This window comes from Bombyx mori, chromosome 10, assembly GCF_030269925.1.
Source record: "Bombyx mori chromosome 10, ASM3026992v2".
NCBI lineage: Eukaryota > Metazoa > Arthropoda > Insecta > Lepidoptera > Bombycidae > Bombyx > Bombyx mori.
Genome location: NC_085116.1, coordinates 8,039,119 through 8,064,797, shown reverse-complemented (window position 1 = coordinate 8,064,797; position 25,679 = coordinate 8,039,119). Strand labels below are relative to the sequence as shown.

The window sequence follows — 25,679 nt, the reverse complement described above, 5'->3', positions numbered from 1 at the left end:
ATTGTGCACTCCTTGTCTATATTCTCTATAAGTGTGCGAAATTTCATACTCCTCCGTCCGCGCAATTTTCGTAAAAAGGGGTACAAAGTTTTTGCTTCACGTATTAATATATATATATATATATATATATAAAATAAAGAGCGACTGGTTGGTGCTATACCATGTTTCAACTCGATAAGCTGGTTCTGTTTCGGCGGAACTACCTGAAACAACAACAGCGTCAGCCGGTGTCCTGCTGTACATTTGGACAGGCAGCGATCCACTCACGATGCTCCCACACCAATGGGGCACATGGGATGGATATGTTGTGTATGGATATGATAGGATAGCCCCTGAGTTCTAAGCGAGTCCCGGCACTCCCACCCAAACGTCCAATCCTAAGCTGATATAGAATCCTAGAAGCCAGGAAGGAGGGACTACGTATGAGAATTTACGGATACTGGGCAGATGGGGGACCAGGCTGGGTATGGTTGGTATGTCGGATTTCAAAACGACTACTGACTGAACCCCATGGATTGATCTGTCTCATCGTCTAATTCTCGCCCGAGATGGAACTCGAGGCAACCAGCCTACTGTGCCTGAAACGCGATACATCGCTACCCGTTCGCTCATTCTAATGCGCCCACACATGGTGGTTCTGCTTGCAGCGGTACGCTAGAATATTGATAGCGGACCACGTGGCCTCGAGCCCTTCAGGTATTCCCATGACCTTCGCTGGAGGAGGACGTCTCTGATAAGAGTCGAAATCAAGCGAAAGACCCTTTCCAGTCCCCAGCTCGGCGGCGACGTAAGCCTGTACATGTTATATTCCCTTTGCCTGTAGAATTGAATGAGGCAAATAAAACAAAACTCTTTGGACTGACTCTAAAGCTTTTCAAGATTTCAAGCGTCTTGTAATATTATTGAACACAAGCTTTTTATGTTTATAGTACATAGGTACGGTACATAATTAGTAAAATATTGGACCTACACTATTCATTGAAAAGAAAAGCACACTGATACAAATCAATGATATTTATTAATTATGCCACACGATTGTGTTCTAATACTGCAAAGAGTGTTATGACTTCACTACGATTATACAAACATCTTTTACGTGAGTGTGAAAAATTACCTCCGAAAGCTTGTTCGCATTACAAATTCGCGGTTAAACAGGTAAACAATTTATGTCAATAAAGTGTTTCCTTACCTTTAACCAACATACGATAACAACCCGCATAACACATAATAAAATTTACGATATAATCTAAGTAACATAACTTAGTTTCTCCAAGGTTGAATTGTTGTTCAGTCTACTAATTCATAGACCTCCTCAAAGATTATTACTTCTCGCACTAAAACTTTCTATTTCACTGTAGATTTAACTTATTTAATTGGTTAAACTAACTACATATATTTGGTTTTAATGCTTATTTAAAATGTAAATTTGTTTAAGTATCTAATATTACTCAACGGCAAACGGAAAAAATTATAATTAAGCATCAGAATTTGTGTTTGAAGGTTAATTCTGATGATTGTAATGCTCAAATAAAATATCCAAATAAAAGGAAAAAATTACACAAGTTAACATATTTCAGAGTTTTAAACAACATAAATTTGAACCAGATCCTGAGCGAGTAAAAGAAATAATTTCGAAAAGCATTGAGGATGCCAAATGGGTAGTAAATAAAGTAAGTTAAAAAATAATAGTAATTTCTATCGTTATAATATCTATATTTGTTTTATATTTTAGTACTTAATATGTTGGTTAATTTTACACTGAAATGGTGCATTGCTTGAAAAATGAAAATATAAAATAAACACCCATAGCACACATTCTTTTCAGCAACATCATTTAATGGCTGATAAAGAAAGTCTCAAGCAATTCAGTTTAATGATTAATTATCTGCAATGGTATTATTGTGGTAAACAATTATTTCACATCTTTCTTATATAGATTTGTTTTTTTAATGTGTGATAAAATTCAATTTTTTTCAAAATATATACCTTTTTCAGTACAGCAACCAATAATGGATCTTCACAACTCAACATACAATAATAAAGTGCATTTAAAATATAGTTTTATACATGATATAAGAGTATTTTAAATGAAACAAAATGTTTGGTGAGAAAGTGGAAGATTATGAAATTTTGGAACATCTAGGCAAAGGTGGATTTGCACATGTTTATAGAGCAAAATGTCGAAACAGTGGATTGTTTGTTGCTATAAAAATGATAGACAAAGTGTTGATGGCAAGTTCTGGAATGATCAGTAGAGTGCGACAAGAAGTCACAATACATTCTCGACTAAAGCATCCTGCAATTTTAGAGCTTTACACCTTTTTTGAAGATTCACACTATGTTTATTTAGTTTTAGAGCTAGCACATAATGGTGAACTCGCAAAACACTTTAAACTTGGTACACGTGGGCTTGATGAAAAAGCAGCTGCAGATATATTCCGGCAAGTTCTTAGTGGTGTAATATACCTACACACTCATAATATAATTCATAGAGATTTGTCTTTAAATAATTTACTTTTAACTAAAGACTTAAAAGTCAAGATAGCTGATTTTGGCCTTGCCACACAACTAAACGGGCCAGATGAAAAACATGTAACAATGTGTGGAACACCTAATTATATTTCTCCAGAAGTTGCTTCCAGAGAGGTACATGGCCTTCCAGCTGATGTTTGGGGATTGGGCTGTATGTTATATACCTTATTAGTAGGAAGTCCTCCTTTCCACACTCAGCATATAAAAACTACCTTAAATAAAGTAATTAATGCTGATTATAAAATACCATCAGAGCTATCAAGGGAAGCACAAGATTTACTCCAAAAACTTCTATGCAAAGATCCGATAAAAAGAATAAGTTTAAAAGGTATAATGGAACATCCATTCTTAAATATGCTGTCTAAACAAGATGAATCAAGAGATTCTGGATTTCTTACCACTGTACACAGCACACAGCATAGTTCGAAACTTAAATATGATAGCAAATTAAAATTTGAGTATCTTGGTATGCCTCAATCTAGCAGCTCAACAATGGAAGAAAAAAGACCAGTATCATTCAATATTTTTAATGGAATGCAAGATCCTATACTATTAACACATTTTAGTGAAGGTGCCAGTAATCAGCCACCAAGTAATATTGCGAGAAATCTGTACGGTGAGGTTTTGCAGCACAAGAAGCAACATACAGTCTTGCCACATGTAATTGAAAATAACAATGATAAGGATAATGAATTCATGCATTTCAAAAATTTACATGTCAAATGCAAGTCTACTCAATATATGAGTTCCAAAAGCAATAGTGATGAAAATAAAGAAAATATTCCCAAAGCTTGCATTAATACAAATTCATTAAATGTCCCACCCTTATGTGCTGACCGATTACCAACAATATCTCATAGAACTCGAAATGCCATATTGAAAATAGAACCATTAGGAGTAACTGTAGAGTTTATAAAGAAAAAAGGAAAAAATAGAGAAGAAAAGATTGTAGAAGTTTGCAAAATCTCTAAAGATGGAATGAAAATTGTTATTTTTAAACCTGACACTGAAAAAACCAAAGATTATCCTCATGTGGAGCATGACCCTAACCCTGATGAAGTATTTTCGTATCATAATTTGCCACAAAAGCACTGGAAGAAATATCTATATGCTGCACGTTTTGTTGATCTTGTCAAAGCCAAAACTCCTAAAATAACACTATATTCTAAATTAGCCAAGTGTCAACTGATGGAAAATGGAACAGATTTAGAAGCATTCTTTTATACTGGGGAAAAGGTCACAAATACAGCTTCAGAAGGGTTGAAGATTATTGATAAAAATTTGAAAACATATTGTAATGCTGTGGGGGTTCAAGAATTAAAATCTATATTTGAACATTTTGAAGAATGTTCAGGTCGTATGAAGCGTGTACAAGAAACACTATCATGCCTATCTGATGAATGTTACCCGTTAATTATTGGTAGAAGGCCCACATATTCAATGGAAAACATTTCATCCCCACATCAAGGAAGAATTAACAGCAATCTTATGACACCAGTGATAAACATAGATTCATTTCACAGAGGTGCAAGTAGTTCTAATCATGCTTACAGTGATTACAACAGATAATAGACTATAGGCTATTTTGAAGAATACTGTATAGTATTGGCCTGTAAAATTGTAGTGACTCGATCTTATTATATGGATTTAATTATACTTTCCACGCATATTCATTTATTTTAAGTACATTTTACAACTTAGTTGATAGATTCGTTACTGGGCTTACTAGAAAGCTTGGCTATGCCCCTGAAATTGCTGTTATCTTCAGATGGACTGTATGCTCGTCTGTCTACACCGGCAATAAGAAAAGATAGTGTTCTGAGCTGATGTTACAATTACCTAATAAGAGCGATTTACATATGACTGATTTTAGATTTATCTCTGGTCGAAATTTCTTATCAATTTGAAGAATCTAGTTGGCATTAATAAAAAAACAATAAATACTTTTATTCTTCTTCTTCTTCTTCTCTGTCGTTTCCTCATTGCTGAGGGTCGTGAATAATAAAAATAGTATTATTAGATTAAAATAATAAAATATATATATTTAATTAAATATATTTAATAATACTATTTTAAAATATATATATTTTAAAATAGTATTATTACTATTTAAAAATAGTATTATTAAATAGTGATCTAATAAAAATACTTTTATTAGATCAATTTAAGAAACTATTTTAAATATTCGCTACTGCTATTTTTACTAATTAACAATTAATATTGTTGTTTGAAATGAAATAGGAACCGTTGCCTCCAAAATTTACCTGTGATACACTCATAGATAATAATATGTACCATAAAAAGTGTGGACTTTTTGGCGGGAACGCGAAGTTGTGTGATTTGTTTTATTTTGTCTATTTAGTGTTTATTCAGGTTTGAATGTGTAATAACGTGGCTTATTAACTGTTTAGTATCTGTGAAAGTGCACAAATGTGGGAAAATGAAACAAATCCGCTGAACATAACTTCTCGGGATCCTCCAAAAAGTCCACTGTAAAAGTCTCAGAAAATTAATTACCACCATTTTACTGATATTATATTTCATCCCATATCATCTTATTTCATACGATGTTTCATATGAATCAACTTCATTTTATTTCATAATATCGTTTTTAATTTAAAAAAGTTTTCATTAAAATTAAAATAAGACTTGACCTAAAAGTCTTAATTACCAGGTCATAAAATTCCTTAAAAAAAGAACAATATAAAGTAGAATTAAGTAGATGAACGAACGACATGTTAGTATATTTTTTTTATTGCTTATATGGATGGATGAACTCACAGCCCACCTGGTGTTAAGGGGTTACTGGAGCCCATAGACATCTACAACGTAAGTGCGCCACCCACCTCGAGATATAAGTTCTAAGATCTCAATATAGTTACAACGGCTACCCCACCCTTCGAACCGAAACGCATTACTGCTTCACGGCGGAAATAGGCGCGGTGGTGGTACCTACCCGTGCGGACTCCCAAGAGGTTTTACCATCAGTGATTATGCAAATTATAATTTTGCGGGTTTGATTTTTATTACACGATGTTATTCCTTCACCGTGGAAGTCAATCGTGAACATTTGTTGAGTACGTATTTCATTAGAAAAATTGGTACCCGCCTGCGGGATTCGAACACCGGTGCATCGCTACATACAAATGCACCGGACGTCTTATCCTTTAGGCCACAACGACTTCAAAACACTATGTAGTATGCCCAAAACACGTCATTACGGATCCTCCCAATCCATTAACGGTGCTTTTACGTTCCACAAGCACCGGTCACGGTCCTCGTCGAACCCGTCCGTTTCCGATCCGGTGGTAGATTCTGCGAAGTACTGTTCTTGCTAGGGCCGAGGTGAATCTGAATTAGCCTCTTAAAGCTATCAGCATTACTAATACATAATATAGTTTATTTACACTGTTTTATGATTAAACATGGAATATTTACAATATGCAGCTTACCAGAGAATTAAGCACATTAATAAACTTTTTAAATATATATATTTTTAATATGGCATCGCATTATTCGTAATATTAACTTCGCAAATTAATGGCTACCTTTTTATGTAAGAATAAGGCAAATATAAATTTAGTTTTAAAAAGACATGATTTATGTTAAGCTTTGCTTCTGTTGAAATAGTGTACATTTTTCCTGGACAACCCAATACGTCGAAACGAAATTAGCGTAAATCGTCAGCCGGCCACACAATGCATCTATCTCACTCATTCATTTTCATTCGCTCATCAATTCACGATACATGTTATGAGACAAATAAGCTAGTGATCTAGTGTGCTAAAACTGATACATTCGGAGCTAGTGGGAGTTAGTGATACATTCTATCGGTGTGAGTGATTTAAATCTCTTCTAATACTCAAGAGCTACACATCTTTAATGAGGTTGCAATTTAACCTTCACTTAAAGAGGGTAAAGGCTTTATAACTTCTTAATTGCGGTATAATTTGGAGAAGTGTTCAGCTTTAAACAGCAAATTAGAACTAGAAACTCACCAAAAAGTGCTAGCTTAGAAAGTATGAATGTAGCAGTTTTAAATGGAGATAAATGTGCAGAGTTGATTATATGTCACTTTTGGTGTTATCTTTGAAATCATAGCAGTTCTTATGATGGCATCACTCTAACTGATCACTTTTCGACGGACACTTTTTCATACATAGAGTGTGCTCCTTACCTTCCATATCCTCGCTCTAAATGTTTATTTTTCTATCTTTTTGTTTTAGCTATAATTCATTTTATTTAAATTGAATTTTAAAATCTACTACTTATTGTATAAAACATACAAATAAATTTTGAAGTGAAACTTCTTTATCGACGTAGGGAGAAAAAAAGTATGTAATGTTTTTCGGTTACGCGCCATCTTAATTTCTTCCGTTACGCGCCATATTTAGTTTGTTATCAACAGATATCGCTGTACCTAAATTCAACAATTCCTGAATCGCGGTGACGAGATGTTACACAGTTGATAGAGTTTCTCGTATTTCTCTTGCTAAATCATATCTACCTGGCGTCGGGATACCGTGGTTCTCCCGGGGTGCGGCTGCTCCATTGCACTGCGGAATGATTGACCCTTGCGATTATTTTCATTTTTTATAAGTTTCACTTCTACCGTGTGTGACTTGCACACACACACACATTTTTTTTTCTATCTTTCATCTTACTTTACAACTTCAACTCATAGTGCTCATTCCTGCATATATAGATAAGACAATGCTTAAAAATACTCTATTCTTGGCTCCGAAATACGGTCGAGCCTTTCCGCAATACGTAAGTACACTTGAGAGCTTTATAGAAAGAGCCCGTAAGGGTTGCTGCTGTTACCATAAACATCAATGGAACGCTAGGTTGATAAAACTGTGGATCTTTCCGACCAAAATTCATGATTTTCTCCAGAACCCGAGCGGGTATTGTGACAATTTGGAATGGTCCTGAGAAGGCGATAAAAGGATTCCCACGCCGAATCATCTTTTTCATTGTTATTATTGTGTTTAATAAATTTCAGTGGTTTTACTTTTAGCATAATATGTTTATGTGCGGCAAATAAATATCGTTGTCGCTTCCGTCATCAACAGAGATCGGAGTAGGTAGATTGATTTAAGGTCGTTGACGTCAAACGTAAAGGATAATATGGATATGCCTCCAAAATACCGGAACTTCATATTTATTGTGATATTTGTTCCGGAATTTTGAAATTTGCATGAATCTGTGTTTAAGGTGAAAAATGTATTAAAAATATTAATCTACGCTGCCAGTGCTAGCTAATGGTGAAAGAAATCAATACCTATTTTATTTTATACAAAAACACCTTGGAATAACTACACCGTATTTTGTCCCTTTCTGTTGAATTAGAAATGACGCTTGTCAGTACGAGACAAAACTTAGACAGGGTTTTTTGTTACTTTACCTCATGTTCATCTATGTTTACAACGAATCGACCGCACGCAACGACCAATCAGTAGCAAGAATCCTGTAAGACTCATTGGGTGTTTGTTAGAAAAAACGATGCGCGCGCGCTGTGTTCCAGGTTCGTAGAGTGCGCTCCCAATTTGTGAAATTCCTGTGCTGTGTGAATAATAATCTCACCCTCGCTTGTTTACTGATTTCTGGTACCTTCTTAAAACGACGAATTTGGCATGTATCTACGGACATCGATTTCTACTTCAAGTTATTTTAGTTCAGGTAAGCTTTAATAATTTTCTTATGTATGTATGTTTTAGGCATTTTTTTGAAGCATAATGTTAACATTTTTAAATATAGAAATTGGATCCGATGAGGGTTAAAAATAATTTATTTATGTTTTTGTTTAATTAAAAATAATTGTTGATTGTATTAATAATAAACGATTTTGTTAGCACAGATTTATTTTATTTTATTCCATAGTTCAAATCACGGAACCTTTTCCGGTACTTCCCGCACATTATGGATAAAATGGCAAGCATAGATTATACACTTAATATATTAGAGATGGCAAGTCCATGTCATAATATCTTGACGCAAGCTTAAAAAATCAATCTTTGAATCTACTTATCCTACTCCGATCACTAGTCATCATTTTTGTTTTGGTTTGGTTAGTCATAATCCCCATTTCCTGGCTAATGAAATTAAATAAACATAATTTTAGTAGTAATGGCTCTTCCATAGATGTGTCACCAACTGTTAATCTACCTTCAGCGCTTTACACTCTTGCATTCGACTTTTGGCGGGAACTCCAAAAAGAGCGCGCGTACAATTTGAAAATTTTTTCATTTTTATTTCAATTTTGTTATTTTTTCATAAAAATACTGTGTAAATAGTTGAATTTATTAGTGGTGACCCTTAGAAATGGAGGGTAACGAGGGGGGCGGGGATAACCCGCCCACCTCAAATAAACGTCCTCGCGTTGAGGATCGTGGTGGTGACCCCAAGGTGGACTTTGGCGTTGGCGGAGGCGGTGAGCGTAATGACTCTTACTTGCCTTTTTTTAAACCAAACTATAAAAGACTTTATCCAGAGAACTCTGCTAATACTGAGTTTAAAGTATTTGTCGAAGCAACTAATAAGGACAGACTGGGCAACAAGAGCCCTATTTACTTAAACCACGTTTTTGCAACGGAAATTAAAGGTGTGACGGCAATTCAAAGAGTGAATGCCAATAAAATAGCAGTTATTTTTAAACAATATAACACAGCAAATAACTTTATTAAGAATTCGTCTTTCTTAGAAAAATATGACATGAGAGCTTTCATTCCTGCTGCGCAGATTGAAAAGACTGGAATAATAAGATTCGTTCCAGCTAACATTTCTAATAAAGAGTTGTACAGTAGGCTATCGTCAATATATGAAATTATTGCTATCAGAAGATTTACAAAGAAAGTAGGACATGAGCATGTTCCTTTACAAACTGTAAGCATTACTTTCTTATCTAATATTCTACCAGACAATGTTCAATACGACTTATTCTCTTATAGAGTTTTTGAATATATACCACCATTGCAACAATGTTTCAAATGTTTCAAGTTTAACCACTCAGCTAAAATATGTAACAGTAAACAAAAATGTTCTATTTGTGGAGGTGAGCACTTATATAAGGAATGTGACAAGCCCACTGAAATTTGTTGTACAAATTGCAGCGGACCTCATCTTGCCATTTCAAAAGTATGTCCAATTAAAATGAAGAAAATTATGGAAAAGAAATCTAAAATTACTTATGCAAGTGCTACCTCAACCAAGCAAGTAAATAACAATGACTTTCCTCCACTTCCAACATCAAAAACACCTATATATAATACTGTAAATAAATCTGTATATAACTCTGTAAATAAGCCTCTATATAATTCTGTAAATAAGCCTGTAAATACACATGTAGATAATGTAAATAAACAACAAGATTTATTGCCTTTAGAAAATATTAAAAATCAAATTGTCTCCAACAATGATGTACTTATGGCCCTTGTACAGACATTGGTGGAGCTAGGCAATAAGGGTGATAATTCACCTACTACAGTGAAAACAATTAAGGATATCTTAATTAAAAATCTAAAATAATGGATCTAGGTCCTTCACAGTCTAAGATACGTATTGCTCAGTATAATATTCAAAGTGCCAATAGTAAAAAACCCTTGCTCATTCAATTCTTGAAACAACAAAACATTGATATATGTCTACTTAATGAAACCTGGTTCAAAGATAACAAATTTAAAATATCAGGTTACAATATTTATAACAGAAATTCAAACAATAGTCATAATGGTGTGGCAATATTAATTAAACCATACCTCAAATACAATATTATTAACACTACATTCTATGAGGACATTCAAACTGCTGCTCTGTCTTTATCAACAGTAAGTGGTAGTTTGACTGTTCTTTGTGTTTATTGTCCACCTACTAGTCGTCATATCAGACTAAATAGATTACAGAGTATAATTTATAATCTTCCAAAACCAATATTTGTAAGTGGTGACTTTAATGCTCATCATATAGCTTTTGGTTGTTTATCTAGTAAGAGTCGAGGTCACAGCTTATTTAATATTATTGACAACTTAGATTTATGCATTTTGAATGATGGCAGATTTACAACTGTCAACTATCCTAGACGAAATCCTTCTGCTATTGATGTTAGCTTCGTCAGTGCGAGTCTTGCATCTATGTGTGAGTGGTCTGTCCATCATGATGCCATGGGAAGTTATCATTACCCTACAATAACAGAAATATCCTTAATTATTGATAAATATCACATTGGTTCGCCAGTAGACAGATTTTTATATAAAAAGGCAGATTGGACTAAATACAACACTCTTTCCAGAACAGTTTTCAATAATTTTATCCTAAATTCAAATGACCCTATATTAACTTATAGTGCTTTCTGTTCTTGTTTGGATACGTTAAAAACTATGACAATTCCTAAACTTACAAAATCAAATAGTTTCAAAAGCCGTTTGCCAACACCCTGGTGGAATGATATTTGTGAACAAAGTGTCATTGCATCTTATAATGCTCTCAAATTATATAGAAATGTACCATCCATAGAGAATTATATTAACTATAAAAGAAAGGATGCACAGAAAAAAAGAACAATAGCAGAGCAGAAAAAAATTGGTTGGAATAATCTAACTAATACTTTCAGTAGAACAACACCCATTAGTAAGATTTGGAATTTACTTAAAATGTTTAAAGGTGTTAAAACTGGCAATAAGTCATATAGAGATGAATTCATTCCCTCATTTTTGGATAACTTAACAGACAATAGTAATTTAATTCAGACCAGTAACTTGAATATTTATTTTAATTTAAACAATGACAATCAAAATTCAAAATTTTTGGTTGAACCCTTTACATGGTCAGAATTTACAATAAGTTTACAATCTAGACGTAATACAACACCAGGTATGGATGACTACCCTTACCTATTGATTAAAAATCTGGATGAATCAGCTCAAAAATTATTTCTAGATATCCTCAATTTACTTTGGCTTAACAACTATATTCCACAGGCATGGAAAACACAGTGTGTTATTCCGATACTCAAACCAGACAAGGCACCAGAACTTGCTAGCTCATATAGACCAATTTCTTTATCTTCATGTCTTGGCAAAATTTTTGAAACAATGTTAAAAGTTCGTCTTGACTGGTATGTTGAAGCTAATCACATCATTCCTGATGTCCAATATGGCTTTAGGCGAGGGCGAAGCTGTGCTGATAGTTTCATCTCTTTAATATCTGATCTGAAACATGGGAAGGAAAAAAATTTACATACTGTTTGTATATTCCTTGATGTTCAAGGTGCCTTTGACAGTATAGATCCTGGTATACTTGTGAAAGTTATGTCAGGGCTAGGAATACCCGGACAACTCTGCAAATGGATATATAACTTCTTGAATGAAAGGACAGTATATGTAAAATACAATAATATGCTATATGGTCCAAAATCTGCCTCGAAAGGCACAATGCAAGGTGCTACTTTATCTCCATTATTGTATAATATATACACTAGTCAAATCTGCAACTTTATAGATAATGTAAATAATAATGTAAATATTCTACAATTTGCTGATGACATCGTTTTGTATAGTAGTAACTATAATTTACAAGTAGCAATAGACAGTATTAATGTAGCTTTATCCCAATTGTTCTATTATTACAATGATATTCTACATTTAAAAATTAATCCATCCAAGAGCAATGTAATGATATTCAGCAAGGATACACCAATCTATAATGTCATTTATAATGGTGAAATTATAAATAAGGTTACCAGCAAAAAATTTTTGGGAATAATAATAGATCAGAAATTAAATTTTGAATCACATATTAATCATATTTCAAAAAATGCTTTAAGAGGTCTTAATGTTATGAAATGTCTTGCTGGAGTATCATGGGGTGCAGACCCCAAAATACTGTCTTTAATATACAAATCGATAGTCAGAAGTCATTTTGATTATAGCTCTCTAGCTTATTTGAATAGCCCACATGCAAATAAACTTGATATATTACAGAACAGAGCTTTGAGAATAATATCTGGTGCAATGTGCTCAACTCCCATAAGGGCCATGGAAGTTGAGACAAAAGTTATGCCATTAATCTTGAGAAGACTCTTACTTGCACACAGATACTGTCTCAAATTGTTATCTTCTAATAATATGCAAATAGTTAAAAAAATTGCACCATACCTAGACATCACCCCTCCTTCATTATTAACTGGAATAACCCTTCTTAACAAATATACACCACCGTTGTCCATAATATATCTGGAAATAGATAATAAGTATAAAAAGATCAGTAAACAGTCCCTTTGGCCATGTTACTCTAATAGTTATCACTCCATTTCATATCCAATAAATATAATCCCGAGTACAATTAATAGCAATTCTGATATGATTCAGTTCTTGTCACAAAACTATACATATTACACTATATATACTGATGGCAGCAAAGGGAATAACTATGTGCATGCAGCATTTTATGATTCAAAGGCTAGGTTTTCTCAAAGCTTTGTTTTGAATGAATCTTGTTCCATTTTTACTGCAGAGGCTTATGCTGTTTATCAAGCCTTACTGCGAATTACTGTGGTTAATAGCTGTACAAACTTTTTAATAATAACTGATTCTTTAAGCCTGCTAGAGAGTTTAAGTAATATATCTGTAAATTATAAAACTAATTACGTCTTGTATATTATAAAAGAGCTTTTGTATAAATATCATCATAAGAATGTAAATATAGCATTTATGTGGGTTCCTTCACATAGAGGCATAACGGGCAACGAAAAAGCTGACAAAGCTGCACGTGAGGCTATAAACAGTATTGACGTTACAGACTCATTACTCGTACCTTTCACTGACTATTTTCTAAATATTAAAGAAAATATTTACACTCTGTGGACGGAATTGTGGAAGAAAGATCAGGAAAACAAGGGAAAGTGGTATGGAAGTATCCAAGATAACCTGCCTGTTAAACCATGGTATGACAAATTGAAAACTAGTGAAAGTCGAGATTTCATCACAACAATAAACAGATTGAGATTTGGCCATAATACTGCGCCGTCACACCTAGCAAGACTTGGCATTGTTTCAAATAACCAATGTATACACTGTCAAGCAGAAGAAGGGACGATCCATCACATTATTTTCGATTGCCAAAGTTTCATAATTCAAAGACTTGTGCTGGCTAGTGAACTTAGTGATACCAATGCATTTAAGTGTGTCTCTTCCTCCCGCCCGCCGCCACTTAACTTTTTACTAAAAGATCCAACATCCTATAAACCAATTTATAATTACATAAAAAATACAATTCAAACAATTTAAATGACAAAATTTAGTGAAGTGAAGTGTAGTGACCCCAAAGCAATGAACATTTTCCAAATAAGATATGACCTAAAGGTCTCTGTCACCAGGTCATAAAATTAAAAAAAAAAAAAAAAAAAAACTCTTGCATTCACATTTGATATATTTTAATTCTAATGCTTGAACTCTAGGTATTATTTATTTTAGCATCTCAAAATTAAATCATAATTGATTACTCTTTTTCGAAAACTACCCCGTAACTGTAATATAGAAAATAACGTACTAAAAACTACCATCTTAAAATTTAACTGAGCATATTGCAGATCGGCTAAATAATTAATTCAGACTAATTTAGAGGCTATTGCAGTCGTGCATAGACAAGTTATTTGCTCTCGATCGACTAAGGAATGTAACTACGTGTGTTTTGTTTATGACGAAAATCCTACAATTTGGTGAAATCCTCCGATAAAACTAAACAAATACACTTATTTAGTCCAAGAACTAGTTAGCAAGGGTTGAGACTTTGCGCGGCTATAAGTAATTCGCAAAGTTGATTAAGTTGATTAATTTACTGAGTTTTGCTGTTCAGTTATAGTCAATTGCAAGTAAATCACTCGTTTACACCAAACTAGTTTTACTGTCAGTCAAGACACGGTGGCAACATTGGACTATTGTGGCAACACTTTCTCCATCCTTTGTCACGATGCCACCGAAGAAGCAACCCGAGAAATCCGGTATTTATAATTAAATAAAGCATTATTTGTAGACAAGGTTTAAAAAAATACAATTTCTATTAAAGCACAAATGTAAATAACCCTTAAAAATAAACTCGCAACAACTTGAATTCAGTAAAAACGCTGTGAAGGAACGTGTGTTAGTAACCACCTTACGTTAGCCACGCGGTATCTGTGTTGTGACTTGTGTATCACTTTTAACTCTATTGAGAAAACAATCGTAGTATCAATAGATGAATGAATTCTTTTTGCTTCAGTTAAAGTTCGTTAGAATACATCGTTTTTGCGAGTGTGTTTAATTATTCTAAAATCTAAATTTTCGATCATTGAGGTTATGAGTATCTGTCACTTATAGGGTCCTCCGGGTCCAAACCCGCGGAAAAGAAACCGGCAACAGCCAAAACACCGGCTGCAGCTCCTAAGGCTGCGGCAGCTCCTGCAGCTTCTGCAAGCTCTACTAAACCTGCGTCAGCCAAAACACCGGCACCTGCCCCGAAAGCAGCTGCGCCTGCCCCGAAACCAGCTGCGCCTGCCCCGAAACCAGCTGCGCCTGCCCCGAAAGCAGCCTCTGCCCCGAAAGCAGCTGCCTCTGCCCCCAAACCTGCAGCCCCTGCTCCCAAACCTGCAGCTGCAAAACCCGCAGCCGCTAAACCAGCAGCCGCAAAACCTGCAGCCGCAAAGCCTGCAGCCGCCAAACCTGCTGCCGCAAAGCCTGCTGCTGCTGCTGCTGCTGCACCCACATCTAAACCTGCTGAAAAGAAAACTGCATCAGCTCCCACTGCAAAACCTGGCTCTGCTAAAGCAGCAGCATTGAAGGCTAAGTCTAGTGCTAAACCTTCAGCTAAGAAGGCTGCGGCAACAGCAGCCAAAACTGCCAAACCCAAGCCAGCAGTTTCCAAATTGAAGATTGCACCGAAGCCCAAAAAGACTGGGATTAAGGGACAAAAAAAAGTAGTGAAACCTGTTACTAAAGCACTTAAGGCTCAGAGGAAGGCAAGTATTTGAAAATCTAAATAGATATAATTATTTTAACAACTTCAGATAGGCAGATAAACCCAACTTGTGTTAAGTGATTACTGAAAGCTTCCTATTTAATATCAATTCTCACCATGATATATGATGTTCTATAACTAAATGCTAGGGCCAGATTTTCTATTTAAGCTGCCTTTGTAGGCAAATAGGTATACGGCTCATCTGACAGTGAGTGGGCACTGTTGCTTATGGATGAGAAGTTCTTGGTTATTTTTCAGTCATGCTCTAAGGATACCTGCAGTGAAAGATGGTATGGTGCTCTTCGAGGTTGAAACTAGTCAGTCATTCTATAAAATTCAAAACTTATTTAATAAAATGAAATAGAAGATGTGAGAGAAGAAATATACTATTTTAGAATAATATAATGTACTATAAGCTTAAGTAACCCAAAATACTTTGTTTTTTATGTTAAAACTCACTTTGCAGGTTGTAAAAGGTGAACATGGGAAGAGAGTACGGAAAATTCGCAACTCTGTGCATTTCCGCAGACCCAAGACGTTTGAACCTCCTAGGCACCCTAAATACCCAAGGAAGTCTCTGCCTAAGAGAAATCGGTTAGTACCTAATTTTTGAAATATGTTTCTGTAAAATAAATGTAATTTGTTGTAGTGTATTAAAAATTGAAGATGGAATTCTGTAAAAATGTATATATACATCTATATATGTATATAATTTGTTAAGAGGAGTAGTACTGAGTTAGCCTTTTGTCTATGTTTCTGGGTGTAGTGACTTATTTTCTAATTTTTTTTAATTGTTATGTAGTGATCTGTTTCAATTAACAATGAGCTATTCCTTTGTCTGTTTTTTTGTTCTTATTAACAGTATAAATAGTGTCCGGTGTCCAGTGACATCTTAATCTTTTATTGTAAGATTTATTATCTAATTCCTAAGGTAGGTATACTGTGCCTCCTTTGTCTAGTAAACTGCACTGCTCCTGTGCCTCCTAGGCCCGACGCCCATTTATTGGCGTGTGTCAATAACTTGACTGGCTGACATGCTGTAAACTACTATTTCCTCTTTCACTGTGTGGAAATTTAGGTCCATTTATATATCTTGTTGCTTATGTAATGCAGTATTCTTAGCATTGTTCTTATAGTTTTATTTTGAAACCTTTCAAAGATCTTGATGTTGCTATTGCTGGAAGTTCCCCAAAGCTGTATGCCATATGTCCATATTGGCTTTAAGATGGTAAATTAAAAATTTACTTGTGGGCGAAAGTTGGGCTTTCTCTCCAGTCAACCAGTACATACTTCTTATGTCTAATTGTTTTCGCTTAGATCAGATGTGCTTTTGCCATGTCAGTCTTTGATCCAGATGAATGCCAAGATATTTTGCATCTTCTGCTTGTATTGTTTTCATTATATAAGCTTACAGATGAGCAGGTTTGTTTCCTGACGCTAAATGTAACAAGGAATGATTTCCCTTGATTTACTTTAACTAGGCTCTTAATAAACCATTTCTAGGTCCATTCCAAAGGTCATCTAAATGTGCTTGCAAGTTTTCAGAAACAGTGGTAGGTTTGTTATGAACAGATATTATAGCTTTACATCTGCATGTGGCAATTAGTGTTTCTGTTGGTTGGTAAATTTGCTATATAGATGAGGTACAGAACAGGTCTGAGTATGATGCCTTGTTGCACCAGAATTAATCTCATGCATCTGTGATGATATGACTTAATAAAAATTGCATAATAACTGTGTGGCAAAAAAAATTTAAACTTCGACATTCGATTGTGCCACACCTTGTGAAACGCCTACTCGATATTGACAAAGGCAGCTGAGCATTTCTGTTTGTTTTCAAGTGTCTCACTTATGACATCCACAAGGCAATTAATCTGTTCAATTACTCAATGCTTTTCACAAAAGCCAAACTGATGTGCAAGAAGATGCTGCACTCAGCAGATGCTCATTCTATTAAGAATAGCTTTTTCCAAAATTTTACCACTTACTGGAAGATGGCTTATTGGCCTATAAGAACCTACACTGTGAGGTGGTTTTCCATGCTTTGCATTTGCATACCACACCACTTGGGCTATTTTCCATTGGCAAGGAAAGCACTCCAGTCTAATGCATGCATTAAGATGATAGCCATGAGTGGTATGCCTTTTTTAGGAAAATGTTTAAACATAGTTGCATTGATTTCATCATAATCTTGTGATTTTCCCTCTTTCAGGCTCTTAATTTCATTAGTTACTATCATCAGGTTTGTGTATATTAGCAGTAGGCACATCTACATTAGAGAAATACAATAGTTCAAAACTTCATCATTGTGCGTTAAGTATAATCCTGGGAAAGGCTGTAACACTAATTTGAAGTGTTCTGTGAAAGTTGAGGCATCCTTGAGATCAGATCACATCTTGTCCTGCTTCCAGTAAGTGTTCTAATAGGTGGTACATGCGTTTTTATTTTTCTAGTAGCTTTCCACAGAGGATAGTTGGGTGTCTGGAGGTGCCTTTAAATTTCTTAAGAATGATTATAGTTTGTCTTCGTTCATTGCCTTAGGTATTTTAATTCCTCAGCCCTATTAAAAGCTGTCTTATCAGCAGGATAGCCAGTGCTATGTCATATTTTGTGCAGATTCTGTCTCCTAGCTACCATATTTTTGATGTGTTTAGGGGGTAATGGTGAAAAAAAACTGGGAATCTCCTTGCTGCCGTAGATCTGCGCAGTGCCTCATGAATAAGTTGCATTAGGTTTTTTACAGCATTCTCAACATCTTCAGTGGATTTCAAAGGGATGTTTTAATTTACATTATTATTGATGTACCCTTGGTAGGTTTCCCAATTGGTATTCTTGTTATATGGCTTAGGTGGGTGTTCATTCAATAAAGTAGAGTTTATGTTAAGAATCACTGCAGTGTGATCAGAGTATAGATCAGTATCGGATTCGACGCTCAGCTGTGCCTGGGGCATATTCTTGGTGATAAAGAAGTTCAGTAAATCTGACTTGTCTTTCGAACAGTCGGCCAGTAGATTGGCTCACCTTGAGACAAGCAATATAAAGAATGTTGTTTATAAGTAGTATATAGTTGTCTGGAATTGCTACCTGCCTTGTGGTAGAGTCAACCTTGAGCTCCAGTAGTTGTGTTTAGCGTTAACAAAATTAGTGTATTAAAAAACACTAATATTAATATTTCTTATTTTTTCTAATAATGCAATGAGTTATACAGGAACAAAAGAGCGCTCTGCATATTTGTATCCACGCATTGATTTTATTTATGTAATAGTTATCATTGGTCAGTTATTTAACAAAGTTAATATATTAATAAACACTAATATTAATATTTTTCTTCTACTACTTAGTGCAACCAAACTTAGTAACATAAAATAATTAGTCTAAAAAGAACTTATTACTTTCTTTATTGTATTTAACTTAATCTAGGTAATATTGCAATCAGTTACACTGCAACAAAAGTGTTTGTGCTCCATATTTCTATCCACCCATTGATTTTATTTATGTAACAGTGTTTTAGTAAAAGTTTTCTTTATGTTGTAGCAACCCAAAACCATTACAATATACTAAATAGCCTTTCACCCCCTTGATATGGAGTAAGACAATATTTCATACCATGTACAAACATAAAACAGTGCAGAGTAGCTAGTATCCATAGCCTATAATTGTCAGGAGTTCAAAGGGCTTTTTAACATATGGTTTGGTTAATTTTTCAGAACTCAGGCATAAATATAGAAATAATTTATCTTTATCCTGTAGTATCCCTAATAAGAATTTATTTTTTTCTTTATATAGCTCAAATTGTTTTCCCTGTCACATTAAGGAAGACTGAATTTATAGTAATATTAATCTTGAAAACTTGTAATTGCTATTATGAAAATAGTCAATCTTTTAATATAAATTATATAAATCTCTGATACAAGGTTATGTTCATAAAATTAATCAAGACGAGTTTTTCAATTTTATTGATTTATTATAAAAACGATTGTGTAGGCTATTGTCATTGCTGCAGTTAGTATTTAACTAGAACTTTATCGCTTTTCACAGCATGGATGCCTACAACATCATTAAATTCCCTCTCACGTCTGAAGCAGCAATGAAGAAGATTGAAGATAACAACACCTTGGTCTTTATTGTTCACACAAGTGCAAACAAGCACCATATCAAGGCTGCAGTCAAGAAACTCTATGATATAAATGTTGCTAAAGTCAACACACTCATCAGGTTTGTAAGATGACTTCTATTTTATATTTTTGTTAAGGCAAATTGTTCAATCCTAGTTTTGTTAAACTTATTGAAATGATGATAATCTAGTGGGAATCTCATTGATTGAGGATGAAATAAAAATTGCACATCTCTGATTGTTTTCAGGAAATCTTTTCAAATATGCTTTGAGAGTTTACAGTTTTAATTATTTATAATTCTTACTTTCAGGCCTGATGGTAAGAAGAAAGCGTACGTACGACTCGCTAGAGATTATGACGCATTGGACGTTGCCAACAAAATTGGCATCATATAAACTGTTCCATATTTTCTAAGAATAAAAATTTACAAAAATAAACTTGTTTGATTAAAAACTTTATATATACATTTTATATATGGTAAACATATTAATTATAAATAATAATAGGTTCACAATCCGGCCATAAAGAATTTAAAAATCTTGAAAATTTGTAAATACTACTTGACGTGCACAGGACTGCCCAGCCATCCCGCTACACCAGTCTAAATCACAAATATCGCCCTCTCCTTAATGTGGCTCTTCCAATTTAAGGATGGTGGAGGAATACGATGTTCATAAAATTCTTTTTACTCGCTGGTGCAATTCTAAGAGGAATTTGGAATGATTCAATATTATTCGGAAAAATTCAATATTATTCGTATTACGTCTACCCTAGGATCTTTGATACAATTGTTTAAAAGTTGTTTATTGATCGAGTTTTTATTGTAATATGTACGATGTAATGTGGGAAGCTCCCTGGCTAGGTGGCGCGATGTGGAGAGCTGAACACAGCTCAGTGGTGGTGTAAATTGGGTAAGGCCTATGTCCAGTTGTGGACGACTGGGCTCGTGACATGTAACAATTATATATCATAAACTAAGTTAACTAAAAACTGAATTATAAAATTGTGTTTTGAAATTCAAACTTCCGTGAGTTAATATTGAAAGTTAAAAAATGTCAATGCAGAGCCACCATGTATGCTGAGGTGCACACCAAGTTTATCGTCCCACAACAATAGCTTGACCAAAATTTACAGTTCTTGCGAGATCACAACGCATGTGAGCATAAATACCCTTATATGAGTACGAAAGATTGATATATGAATAGAAGAAGGCCCTACGCCACCTTCGCTTTTGCAGATAAATATTTTCATTATCTAATTATTTTTTATTACTCAAACGGGTGGCAGAGTTCGCCGTCCACCTGGGGTTATGTGATACCGGAGCCCATAGCCATCAACGCTAAATGCCGCCACCCACCTGAGTCTCCGTTTTTACAGTGTAATAGCTGCCCCGCCCTTCAAACCGAGAAACATGGCTACTTTAAGGCAGAAATAGATAGGGTATATACCCGTGCGGACTCAAGACCTACCCAGTAAAATTTCTATATTTAGAGCATGAAATAAAAAAATCTAAAATTGATGTACAATGGACGTTTTTCATTGGCCTGGGAATTGTATTTGCCAGTATATTCATGAATCGTCCGGTTGCCGCACAGCGAGGTTGCCTGACTGGCCGTCACCTTGAGTTGCTGACCTGTTGTTGCGTCACGTCAATAATACATACTAAAATGGAGGGCGACGTGTTTTTTCCGCAATTTCGTATTCTTTATCTACCTTTGCTACACTAAAACGTTTTTCATTAGTATCGGAGTTAATGTTCCAGATTAATATGTTTATTCAACAATCGAAAATAATTTTACTTAATGTGTGATAAGATAGGAGTGATATAAAAAAATACAAGGTTGAATGACATTCAATTGTATTTATTAACAAAAAGTTAAATAGTAATTATAGTCTTCTTCTATATCGTTCCCTCACTACTTAGGATCGCGACCACATGCGACGTACTTCCAATGCGCCCGATCATGGGTGGCATGGACTGCATGGTACAGACTACCACCGAGTGCTTCTCTTGCTAGATCTGACCATCTGGCTGGTGTTCTGCCCACGGCGCGCTTGCCTTCTATTCATCATCATCATCATCATCAGCCTTTATCTGCCCACTGCTGGACATAGGCCTTTCCCAATGCCTTCCACATAATGCGGTCCTCCGCCTTCCGCATCCAACGACTTGCCGCCGTGCGCACTAAGTCGTCAGTCCACCTGGTTGGAGGACGCCCCACGCTATTCTATTCTATGCCTTCTATTCGACCCGTAATTATGAGCTTCTCTAATTCATGTTTGGGAGACCGCATGATGTGTCCGAAGAAACTCAACACGTTCCCGGCAGATGGAAGAGAGCCTTTTTCGGATGTCTAGCTGCCTCAGAATGAACTCGTTTGTTCGCATGGCAGTCCACGGTATTCGCAGCATCCTCCGCCACACCCACATTTCAAAGGCATCGATCTTTTTGATATCCCGGCTTTTTATGCACCATGTCTCCGCCCCATAGAGGAATATGGGAAAGATCAGTGCCCGCACCAAGTAATTATAGTAGATGTGAGTAATTATTTAGGATACCGTGAAATATAATTTGTTTCACAAATTACGAAATTTATTTATTAAGCACACAAGTCGTGCTATAATGCAGAAGGTGCATTTATCTCAGTCCGTCAACAGCTGGGCTAAATAAAAAAGTCAACCTGAAAACCAATCTAACTTAAGTCTGTCACATGTTGCTAATCATTCCGCAACGTAGTCGCACGCAACCGCAACGCAACCATAGCGCTTAAACTCAAATGTTTTCGTCATATGTTTTGGCTTCAAATGACGTCGTACTGCGTGCGTGTATGCAAACTTCAAGTTTCGTTTAAGTGAATCTTGTAAAGTTTGTGCGGCAATCTCGAAAATTAAAAGTTTGTCCAGTTCCTTGATTGTTATAACAAAAAGCAAAAAAATACACGCTAAAGCTGAAATCGGATTTATTGGATGAGAAAAAAATACTCAAATTTTCCATTAAAATGTTGATGAAATGCATGAACAAAAGGATGGGATTTGTTATGGGATTGACATCTGGAACAAATATATATACATATACATATATATTTATTCAGTTTGAAGTCGTACTTAATTGTTTCTTCATTTTTGATTTTTCTTGTATATTGCTAAAAAATAAAGCTGCTTAATTGAAACAAGTATTAATTTATTTAAAATTAACAATCAATAAAAAAACTACAAATAAAGTTTTGTGTTCTAGGCGTTGTTGAGTATATTTGAATATAAAATAATTTAATATTTTCCTTTAGCACTCTCGGTCTACAGCTAACGCTGGCTGTACACGCGCCTCTCGTCTCGTAGAGGCTCGATACGAGACCAAACGATGTCCACACTCGTATCAATTGAACTTCGGATGCCAGTTGCGAAAGACCTAGAAGAAACTGACGCAGTTGGCGGCGGTCTCAAATACTAAGTGTATTATCTATGGTTGGCGGACAAATAATAAAGAGTGTGTACAGGCGCGCTCTCGATTTCATCGCGAGACTCCTCAATTCAACGCTTCCGAGAGCGAACGAGAGCCACGAGTTGAGACGAGGGTGCCATGTACACACTAGTTCTCGGCCTGTTTCATGGTGTCGCAACGAGCGTGTACAGCCAGCGTAAAACTTTCATGGATTTCAACACCTGAGGTGTCTTTAGTTTCGTCTCAGTTGTAGAGGTGACATAGGGTAAATAATTTTAATATGATGTCCGCATATTTATAATCGAATTGAAAAGGATGAAATCAAATAAACGATAAAAAAAAACTAATTAAATGCGAAAAATCTTAAAACATGAAATACTCGTCGTCGTGGCCTAAAGGATAAGACGTCCGGTGCATTCGTGTGAAGGTATAACATCGTGTAATAAAAATCAAACCCGCAAAATTATAATTTGCGTAATTACTGGTGGTAGGACCTCTTGTGAGTCCGCACGGGTAAGTACCACCGCCCCGCCTATTTCTGCCGTGAAGCAGTAATGCGTTTCGGTTTGAAGGGTGGGGCAGCCGTTGTAACTATACTGAGACCTTAGAACTTATATCTCAAGGTGGGTGGCGCATTTACGTTGTAGATGTCTGGGCTCCAGTAACCACTTAATATGAGGTGGGCTGTGAGCTCGTCCACCCATCTAAGCAATAAAAAAAAAACTAATATAATGTTTACTTAATTAAATGTTAGTAAAAGAATTCCAAGTAGGGACAAGCATACAAATATAACATGTGTGTAATTTAAACGTAGGTATATGGATTTTTATTCCGTTAGATATTTTTCTTTTTTTACAGTTTATTTTATTAACAAATAAATTTTGTATAATTGAAATTAGCCAGTATAAAAAGAATTAAATTGCGCCTTTTGAATAATACTCTATATATGTAGAGCCCAACTATTCCCAACTATCCACATTTTTTCGGGTCAAGACTCCAAGATAAGTAAATATTTGAATTGCTAAAGAGATGACGCAACAAAAAAAACTAGCGGTAAACTCCGTCGCCGTGTAGCCCTCCTGTACTTATTCATTCTCGTCTCATCGTATAACTTATAAAATTAAAATACGCACCTTTTTATAATGAAACCCCCTGTTCGATTTTTTATTTTATTTAAGCTAATGTTATTGTTTATGGAACGCATTTTAATCTTTTCTCTTTCGAGTCAATGTTCCAATTTATACAATAGTCATAATATTTTTAATGATCATGAAATCAAACTTAACAAACAAATTACGCAGTGATTGAGCAGACACGATGTTGCATTGGTACCATGGAACATACTATTTCTCAAACACTTTGTAGTGACTGATAATACTCGAACCGAAGATTATCCAGTTGCCACTCGGTCGGTCGGTCGGAGTCGGTCGGTCAAAATATGCGATGACGACCGACCTGATTCGGCGCCACTCGGGTACATTCGCTTTGGTAATCGTGTAGAACAGTCACGCTGACTGTATTTCTTGTTCGCTCTGGCTGTGACAATCTTCCATTAACTTTTTTAATAACTAGGTACTGACTGGTACGTACGGACAGTACACTATCCCGCAGCTCGCTAGTCACGTAGATCATAGTGATCAAATTCAGTGTTGTGTTGAACGCAGTTACATGTGTGGCGCACCGTCGGCGTGTCGTGCTTGTTGATTGCACAGTAACGAATAGTGACCTTGTGTATTCGCCAATCAAGTGATTCTTACCACGTATTACGCCAAAATTTATAACCTAACAAAATGTCAGAAAATGCACAAGACTTACTGAAAGATGCAGCTGCCGGTGCCGCCGCTGCAGCCGCTGCTGGTGGATCACTATTCAGCACATTTGACATAATTGTGTTGGCATTGTTGTTGGGAGGTACTATATGGTGGTTTTACAATTCAAAAAAAGAAAGCAAGCGGGACAAAATACTTCTGGAAAAATACTCAATTCAGTAAGTTACAACGAAATGATGGAGGTTTTTTATGTTAAACTTTTTTTAAGCTTTAATGTCGCAATTAAATTTTCGACGTTTCTAATACTTTAAAATTTCGTGTGACCACGGCAACGCGCCCGTAAGTGTTTTTAATTTTAACTACGAATCGCGAACACTTTGTACATGCTAAAATTGCTATAATTTATTTTGTAGCAAATATGTTGTTGATTATTTTACAAGGTTATGAAGTTATAATATTAGGAAATAGGAAACTGTAGAGTTATGAGTGATGAATAAGAGAATGAAGTATGTTGAGATTTACGTTCCTAATCTTCGCCTTTGATCAAACATTCGTTCTGTAATATTTATACATAGTTTTTTATAAATAAGCGCGTTTTTTTTTGCCTGCGAGGATGGGGATGAATCTGGGCTGTAAGGGAGGATTTGTGAAAAGCTTCTTCTAAGCTGGTGATGAGTTTTCGCCGATCCATCATGGCCCTCGTTACTGAATCTGAGGTATAAGGACGGCCGAGCTGCATGGCGACAGTTCGTTGATCGGAGTTGAGCTCTGACATTACTTCGATAGAACGCTTTGTTTTTCCTACCTATCCTGATAGCCTTGAGAGGCTATTTCAGC

The 25,679-nt window shown here is 35.4% G+C and overlaps 3 protein-coding genes and 1 long non-coding RNA gene across 9 annotated transcripts in view; 3 read left to right on the top strand and 1 right to left on the bottom strand.

Annotated features, from left to right (window-relative positions):
- Positions 1-839: 839 nt before the first annotated feature.
- LOC101737015 (serine/threonine-protein kinase PLK4) lies at positions 840-4,188 on the top strand. 4 transcript variants are annotated; one of them, XR_009974026.1, is made up of 3 exons: positions 840-1,096; positions 1,578-1,670; positions 1,826-1,973. XR_009974026.1 is itself a non-coding variant. In XM_012689272.4 (3 exons), exon 3 carries the CDS (start codon positions 2,098-2,100, stop codon positions 4,099-4,101), a length of 2,004 nt encoding a protein of 667 aa, XP_012544726.2. In that variant the 5' UTR covers positions 840-1,096; positions 1,578-1,670; positions 1,996-2,097; the 3' UTR covers positions 4,102-4,188. The 4 variants fall into 4 exon arrangements, 3 of the variants coding, with proteins under 3 accessions (XP_012544726.2, XP_004924821.2, XP_012544727.2); XM_012689272.4 differs by lacking the exon at positions 1,826-1,973 and adding an exon at positions 1,996-4,188; XM_004924764.5 differs by lacking the exon at positions 1,826-1,973 and adding an exon at positions 1,996-4,188 and having other exon boundaries at positions 840-1,155.
- Positions 4,189-8,488: 4,300 nt separating this feature from the next.
- RpL23A (ribosomal protein L23A) lies at positions 8,489-20,071 on the top strand. 3 transcript variants are annotated; one of them, XM_062670316.1, is made up of 6 exons: positions 8,489-8,602; positions 14,383-14,527; positions 14,883-15,520; positions 15,986-16,113; positions 19,558-19,734; positions 19,945-20,071. In XM_062670316.1, the coding sequence occupies exons 2-6, from the start codon at positions 14,497-14,499 to the stop codon at positions 20,027-20,029; spliced, it is 1,059 nt and encodes a 352-aa protein (XP_062526300.1). In that variant the 5' UTR covers positions 8,489-8,602; positions 14,383-14,496; the 3' UTR covers positions 20,030-20,071. The 3 variants fall into 3 exon arrangements, with proteins under 3 accessions (XP_062526300.1, XP_062526301.1, NP_001037229.1); XM_062670317.1 differs by lacking the exon at positions 8,489-8,602 and having other exon boundaries at positions 14,368-14,527; positions 19,558-19,789; positions 19,916-20,071; NM_001043764.1 differs by lacking the exon at positions 8,489-8,602 and having other exon boundaries at positions 14,485-14,527; positions 19,945-20,067.
- A 1,404-nt stretch (positions 20,072-21,475) lies between these two features.
- LOC119629051 (uncharacterized) lies at positions 21,476-24,346 on the bottom strand. Its single transcript, XR_005245158.2, has 2 exons — positions 24,207-24,346; positions 21,476-23,040 (listed from the first exon to the last, which is right to left on the bottom strand). It is a non-coding gene; the product is annotated as an uncharacterized LOC119629051 (long non-coding RNA).
- A 315-nt stretch (positions 24,347-24,661) lies between these two features.
- The window catches only part of Cpr (NADPH cytochrome P450 reductase), a 30,558-nt gene continuing 29,540 nt past the window's right edge, over positions 24,662-25,679 (top strand). The window contains 1 exon segment of the mRNA NM_001111364.1: positions 24,662-25,060. Within this exon segment, the coding sequence (NP_001104834.1) occupies positions 24,864-25,060 (197 nt within the window). The 5' untranslated portion in view covers positions 24,662-24,863.

Bases quoted from the DNA above. Each gene is read 5' to 3' on its own strand.
- RpL23A (XM_062670316.1), top strand. From the start codon at position 14,497: ATGCCACCGAAGAAGCAACCCGAGAAATCCG. The intron at 16,114-19,557 runs GTTAGTACCTAA...CGCTTTTCACAG, and splicing joins TCTCTGCCTAAGAGAAATCG to CATGGATGCCTACAACATCA. The intron at 19,735-19,944 runs GTTTGTAAGATG...TCTTACTTTCAG, and splicing joins AAAGTCAACACACTCATCAG to GCCTGATGGTAAGAAGAAAG.
- LOC101737015 (XM_012689272.4), top strand. From the start codon at position 2,098: ATGTTTGGTGAGAAAGTGGAAGATTATGAAATTTTGGAACATCTAGGC.